At 34.3% G+C, this 7,830-nt stretch overlaps 1 protein-coding gene across 1 annotated transcript in view; it reads left to right on the top strand.

Annotated features, from left to right (window-relative positions):
* LOC106884202 (uncharacterized) overlaps positions 1-7,830 on the top strand; it is a 26,765-nt gene that overhangs the window by 2,658 nt on the left and 16,277 nt on the right. Inside the window, exon 2 of the mRNA XM_014935450.2 lies at positions 2,200-2,489. Coding sequence (XP_014790936.1) covers positions 2,200-2,489 — 290 coding nt within the window. The remainder of the gene's footprint in view (positions 1-2,199; positions 2,490-7,830) is intronic.

The raw sequence follows: 7,830 nt of genomic DNA on the forward strand, positions 1-7,830 counted from the left end.
TATATATATATATATATATATATATATCTGTCTGGACGCAGTGACTGACAACAGAATGTTATAGTCGAGTCTTACTGCGTATCTGATAAAATATTCCGAGCTTTCGAATAAAAGTGTGAGAAGGCCGCGGCCGTTTGAGTGGTGATAGCGTTTCATTGGTTAAGTTTCAATTCCATCAACCAATGAGCGACAGTTTGGCATGTTGCTGTCTTCAAGAATTTTGTGTTACTCATTTTCATCTTCTTTTCGCTGTATGGTATGTCGTTTTAGATTTTGGTAATGATTTTCTAAAAATTAATACTATCAATATTTTTTTTAGCATACATCTCTTTATAATACAGCTATTAATAATATACTAGCTGCTGCTCAGTATCTCTCCGTATGATAATAAACAAATATTTTTATTGGTTACCATTCAACCCCTTTGGCAAAAATAATTATGTTTTTACTACCCTACTAAAATTACATCTAATTACACCGCTTGTAGCTATTCTCGTGAATAGCTAAATACTTTTTTATTTTTCTGGCCTAAAGCATTTTTGGTTTATTATTCTTGTCAAGATGGTCAATTTTCTCTCATCATTCTATAACAAAATGCTTCTTCGATTTCAGTTAACATACATTTTTACTGTAATACAGTTTTGTATCTATTAACAAGTAATTTACTGTTAATTTTTTCTCTATAAGCAACAGTTTTTTTAATAATTAGTAAATAAATAAATGAATTGTCACTATTTCAACCTGCATACAACTTGACTTTAATGTGGACAGCCTTACACGTGGTTTTCTTAATGTATTTATTTCAATTATCAACCTTATTTGACTCATAAAATAATATCTTGATATTTTTCGTTCACTTTTGTCACTAAGCTTCAGTATGATAAACTTTGCTGTATTCGGTGACAATTAGATTCCTTCACTTTTAAATTAATGCTTTGCGTGATTTCTCCGTCTTTGATTGACAAATAATTTGTCAACAATATATATAGCAATAACTCACTAACTATATATCAGTAAAGATATTCATTCTGCTCTGTTGTTAATGTAAACAATATTAATCATATATATTCACGAATTGAAACAAGGTTCTTTTGATATTGAACACATTCAAAGAATTTATTGTTCACTATAGATAGCAAAGGAAACTGTGAGTAGATTTGTTTGATTGATATTGAGAGACGCCCGACGTGCATATATATATATATATGTGTGTGTTTGTGTTTGTGTGTGTGTGTGTGTGTGTGTGTGTGTGTGTGTGTGTGTGTGTGTGTGTGTGTGTGTGTGTGTGTGTGTGTGTTTGTATGTGTCTGCCCCCACACCACCATTACTTGACAACCGATGTTGGTGTGTTTACATCACCATAACTTAGCGGTTGGACAAAAGTTACTGACAGAATAAGTACTAGGCTTACAAAGAATAAGTCCTGGGATAGATGGCTTGGACTAAAAATTTTAAGGCTGTGCTACAATATGACTGCAGTCAAAATGATTGAAACATACAAGAATAAAAGATATACGTCGGAGATTTAAGGAACTGCGGCTGTTGCAAGTAATGGCTTCACAGAGACATACTGGGCAATGGGCTCAGAGATGTGCTTCCAGAATATAGATTTCATCATTATAGCCGAGATATGCAGGGTTTATATAAGCACTGCTCATCTCCAATCATCTTAGTCGTTTGTCATCTTCTCATAGGTTTATCATCTTGAGATTGGTCTTCACCCTCTTTGCTTGTTTTTCAAATTCTCTGCATTCGGAGCCATCTTCTGCATTGATGACTCAGTATAATTTAAAAACTGGTCTGTCTTCATCCTAGAACAGTGAATCAAAAAAATGAAGAAAAGATGATAGCTGGATTAATTCCAGCTTTGCATGTTTTCTGAAAGGGAAATTGTCGTTAGGCATATAATATTCGGAACGTGTTCTCCGTAACCTGGCAGAAGGAATTCTATTTTCATCTTATGTGCTTCAGCTACTAAATAATCGCAGAAATGAAAATTTATAAAATTATTTAAATATCCTGTTTTTTCGTTAATGTGACGACATTAATCAATTATTTTTAATTATTAATAAATTTACAGAATAAAATTAAAGTCACCAACTAGCATATAACATTTGTTGATTAATTAAATTGATGAGGAATGCACACTTTGAAATATTACTTATGGAAACTAATTTCTTTTTTCATATAACACAAAAGTTGAGGTACTGAACGTTGATCCACCGTTATACGATGATCTACCATCATACGATGATCCACCGTCATACGATGAAGTCATGGGATATTCATCGGCTTTTGAGAATCCTACGACATCTGAACATACCGCACTGCCAGAATATCCACCACTTCCATATACACTACAACCCATACACTCATCACAACCAACACGACCTGGTTACCAGTCACAACCACCAGTACCCGAACACCCGTCACTACCGCCATTTGATTACAATTTAGATTTTTCAGAGCAACAACGACAGACTAATGCTGTAAGCAACTATTTTTTTTCTCTTATTTTACTTTTTACTGTTCTACAACCATTTATCCTAAACAGAGATTTTATGCTTGTTGTGCCGACGCGCTCAGGCGAAGAAGTAGGATCTCCCAAGACATATAAATGGCCGTGGTAGCAGTCGTGTAGCGGTTGAGTAGAGATCATCCGAAGGTGCTAGATAGCAGTAACTTGAGACAGAACAGTTTAGCAACTTTTAGTCATCAAAAGATGACTATACAAGGAAGTCATCTTGAAGAATTTTTAGTCAGTCACATCATTATATGGAGCACAATAAATGTTTTAGTTTGGAATTTATTTTATCAATCTTTATTTATCGAATGTCCGACAGGTTCTGCAGAACTACGATAGTAACAGTAGCAATCGGAGTAACTGACATGGAAGATGTATACACACGAATGTGTACGTGTGTGTGTGTGCGTGCGTTCACGCATGTATTTATATGTATGTATTTGTGTGGGGGTATGAGTGTATGTGTGTGTATGCGCGTGTGTATATGTGTGTGTGTGCGTGTGCGTACGTATGTATGTCTGTGTGTGTGCGCGCGCGTGTGTGTGTGTGTGTGTGAATGCATGATGGTTCCCTCAAATTTTCCATCAACTATATTCAATTCACCCGCTATTTGTCAATTCAAAGGTATGGTAGAGCCTAGCTCCATGTTGACCAAGCTATCGTGCAATAGGATCAAACCTGAAACTTTCTGGTTCTAAAGTTTCTTAATCACAAAGTAATGAGTGGTCCTTCAAAAGTAAAAGGCTTAAGCACATAATGAAAGTGAGTTCAGAAAAAGAGTTTGACAGAGATGGCCAAAACAGTAGACAGTAAAACTAGGTAATTTTGATATTCATTTTCGTTTTCTAAAAACTGGGTTCACCTTAACCTAGAATCAATTAAATAAGTTCAATACAAGGCAGTCAATTCAATCAACTATATTCTTCCTTTTTAAATATAATTATACTTCTAATGAAACGGAAATAATGTTTTAATAACTGAATCAAGTATTCAAACTAGCAGAGGTAGCTATAATAGTGTGCTTAAGAAGTTCACCCAGCATTCATAAGATGCCTGTTCTGGGCCTAGGGCATAGATGTTTGAGCAAATATTTTTTATTATTATAGGAACGCAGATCGATTCAAACTTTGTGGGTGAAATTGTTTAGACGGAAACTATGTAGAAACAACTTGGTTAGAAGTGAAGCAGTAAATCAGAGGGTCAAACTTGTCTCATATTGTGTCAAGCTGATTTGGTCTGAAAATTATATTAAGCATACACGTGTTTCTGTGGAATATTCAGCTAGTTACTCATTAATAAATAAGTACTTCTGTTGACCCTTGCAACTTAATGCTAATTTTGAAACTGGTTGGGGTTCCGTCATCACTCAAAATCAGTCAGCAATATTTTAGATATCCCAGAACAGGGTATAATCTTAATGACAAACCAGATTTCAATTTAGCTTTTCATTTAAGCTAATTGTTTTTATAATTGCTTTTAGCGTAAAGCAGGATTTGAGAACCTCAACAGTGTTTCGGGCGGTGTGAAACACATCTGAACCGAGACAATAAGATAAATGATCTTTCACAAAGTAAGAAGACTACAACATATATTAAAGTTTTATTGCAAATGCATCATTTGGAAGTTTCGAATTTTAATGTACACAGAGTTTTTTTTTTCAAAGGATGATACATTCTCCACTTTCATCAGAGAGTCACCAATCACTGGATTGAATGTCTTACAGACCTGGCCTTCATTATTTTATGTTCTAAATTTAGATCATACGGGCTCAACTTTGTCATCATTCCAAGGTTGACAAATTAAGTTCCTGTCACCTAATCAATTTGATATATTTCTTCTACGTGTTTGCAGAGTTGTACCAATGAAAGACATTATCATTTATAATGAAATGTAGAGAGAAATTAGTCATTACATTAGCTAAATAAATCATGTGTGGTTTAGGAATATTCCAAAATTAAGAAAGTTCTCATTTTAATTTTAATGTATACATTTTTTTTATCTTCATAACATCGTTTCTTTATATTAAACATTTCAAATGAATTAGTTAAACTTGTTTAAAGAGCGAGATTGATGACTGTTTTGTCATGCTACAGACTAAGATTATGCCTTCAATCTTATACTCTACAGACATTTTGAAAGGGTAACACTCAAACATATACAATGAAAAATGAAATGGTATTAAAGATTTATTGGGAACTTGTGACCTCGACTCTTTCAAGGTGTTTGAAACTAGTGTAAGGAAGGGAAGAAATGGACAATAGACAAAAGAATTAATGAAATGTTTTCAATGGGGTAAACTCTGCTGGAGGATGGTTTAAATCAACTATCGAAAAGCCGAGCTGAGTCCCTCTGGTAGGAAGCCATACAGATTCTATCTATTAAATTTTACTCACAAGAATTAGTTGGCGTGAAGCTATGGTTAATGACATCTGATCAAAATGCTGTGCTGTGGGATTGAACCTGAGCCATGTGGTTGAGAAAGAAACTATTGAACCACATTGCAATGTCTGTGCTTTATCACATTGAGCAAGTTATCAGTTTTTACTGCATGGATGATACAACTTTTCATATCCCATTCAAATAAATATAGTTCATTTGTGCCTAAAGACAGAGAATCAAACATTCTATTTATTCAATTGAACTACAAAAATGAAGATACTTCAGGTAGAACTCTTTCGCTAGCGAAGTCTAATTTAGTCCTTGCTGCCCCATTCCAGTGAAACATACGTGGTAAGAGGCGAAATTTTGGTGACGCTGAGATACCTGATGATTATACAGAAGGATTTCCGATAATGTTAAAGATTCGGAATAAGTGCTTACAACATCTCTGAGAAGTTCCTACAGTTTCTATGGTGACGGGGTAAAGTATCTCTGATGTTAATTCTACATATATTCAGAAGCCGTATAATCTAGTCATGTTGAATAAATATATATTCTTGTAAAATAAGGATTGCTATTGTTGTTGTTGTCCTTCCAGGCCAAATCTTATTAACCAATCCTTTATTCGAAGGACATAGTTATAACCATTCAGTCTTTTTATAAAGCATTCTATCAGCACATTATCCCATGTGTTATTTCTCCAAAAGAATATAGAATTTTATCTAAGGTAGACATGGGGCTATTGTCATTAAGAAGTCAAAGTACCATATACAGGCACCTTCATTGGCTTGTTTGGGATTATCATCATCATCATCATCATCATCATCATCATCATCATCATCATCATCATCATCATCATTATCATTATTATTATTATTATATATAGTGTGACCCCTCTGTCCGGCATTCGCCATGATAGAGTGCTAGCCACTATACCTTTTTTCTATTTTCTCTCCCTATTTATTTCTGTGTTCCTTTCTGTCGAAGAGCATAGGCTCGAAACGTAAAAGACTTTCTCACTTTCCGAGCGTTAAACTAATACATCTGTTTATTGCTTACACACCCGTCCTCGTGTTTTTTTTTTTGTAATTTCTCACTATATATATATGTGTGTGTGTGTGTGTGTGTATTTGTCCCACCACCACCAACATCGCTTGACAACTGATGCTGCTGTGTTTACGTCCCTGTAACTTAGCGGTTCAGCAAAAAAGTGCGATAGAATAAGTGCTAGATAGAGATCGATATAATAAGTCCTGGGGTCGATTTGCTCGACTAAAGGCGGTGCTCTAGCATGGCCGCAGTCAAATGACTGAAAGAAATAAAAGAAAAAAATACGAATATGAAATTCTTTGTCTGTCTGTTCTCTATGCATTCTCGAACGGCTCGACCAAATTAAATCAAATTTTACAACGCACCGTACATCCCTGTGTCGAAGACACTTCGGCCTCCAGGACGCACCCTAATTTTGAAAAACAAAAATTTGAAAAAAAAAAAATATATAATAGTCATAAAAATAAGTTCCTGACACTTCGTGTCTTGTTACCTTAACAGGTGCAATGAAGAAAGAAACACCACTGTAATCTCCAGCACGCCACTTAAAATGTTCCGAGCATTTATTTTGGCTGTTCGTCTAACACTTATTTGCGTTATCCCTTACGCCGGCTAATCGTGACCCCACACTCGCGTCTGTAAAACTAATAAAAGGTAGCACTCACCAGCCTTGCCAATTTGTTTTGTAGGACCGTCAGTACAGAGACATGGTATGGTAAGTTTATTCTCAAAGTTTGCACCTACCCTTATGTGCCCATTGTAATACTGAAAATACTCTACGACATGGATTATTATTATTGTTGTTGTTGTTGTTGTTGTTGTTCTTCTTCTTCTTCTTCTTCTTCTTCTTCTTCTTTCTCTTTTTCTTCTTCCTCTTCCTCTTCTTCCTCTTCCTCTTCTTCTTCTTCTTCTTCTTATTATTATTATTATCATCATCATTATCATTATTATTATAATCATTATCATTATCATTATTATCATTATTATTATCATTATTTATTATTATCATTATTTATTATTATCATTATTATCATTATTATTATTATTATTATTATTATTATTATTACTATTACTACTATTATCAGTGATATAATTGTTTTTATTTTTTAGTATTTGTCATTGTTATATTAACAGACTCAGACGTTACACAGGTGGTGGTGGGCAATGGTAGTAGTGATAGTCGGGCCTGACATTCCTGTGCTATCAGCATAGTAGTAGGTGTAGCATTAACAGCTGCAGCATATTATCATTATTTTTATTTTTATCATTAACACCATCACCACCACTACTACTGTTATTACCATTATTACTATTTCCATTTATTATTAAAAGATTTTATTAAATGTTCTTCATTTTCAACGTTTGTCCTGTACTTGAGATAATCATAAATATGTGGTTGTTGGAAGAAACAGTTGGGGGAAGTCTTGCAGCTTGGTGACTAGATCAAATTCTACAGGTCTATAAATAGATTCGGCAGATGGTGTGGAGGTCAGCCATATTATTATTATTATTATTATTATTATTGTTCAGTAGTTTTATTTTTATAACGTGCTTTCACTTCACTACCGAGCGCAGCTCTGTGCGCCTTGGGTGTGTGTTGTGGTTTGCTGTGGTGCTCTTATGGTTACTGTATTGAAAGTGTTTTGCGTAGGATGTGTGCAGTGCCCAGTAGTGCAATTTTCTGTATGTTATATATATTTGTAAGTCCTGGTGTTTTTGTTATGTATTTGTCTGAATAATTTTTTATTATACCTACTATGATAGGAATTGTTTCTGTTTTTAGATTCCACATTCGAGTTATCTCTATTTCCAGGTCTTTGTATTTTGAAAGTTTTTCCATTTCTTTTAGAGAGACGTTGTCATCTGCTGGTATTGAT

This window comes from Octopus bimaculoides, chromosome 2, assembly GCF_001194135.2.
Source record: "Octopus bimaculoides isolate UCB-OBI-ISO-001 chromosome 2, ASM119413v2, whole genome shotgun sequence".
In the NCBI taxonomy this organism is placed as follows: Eukaryota; Metazoa; Mollusca; class Cephalopoda; order Octopoda; family Octopodidae; genus Octopus; species Octopus bimaculoides.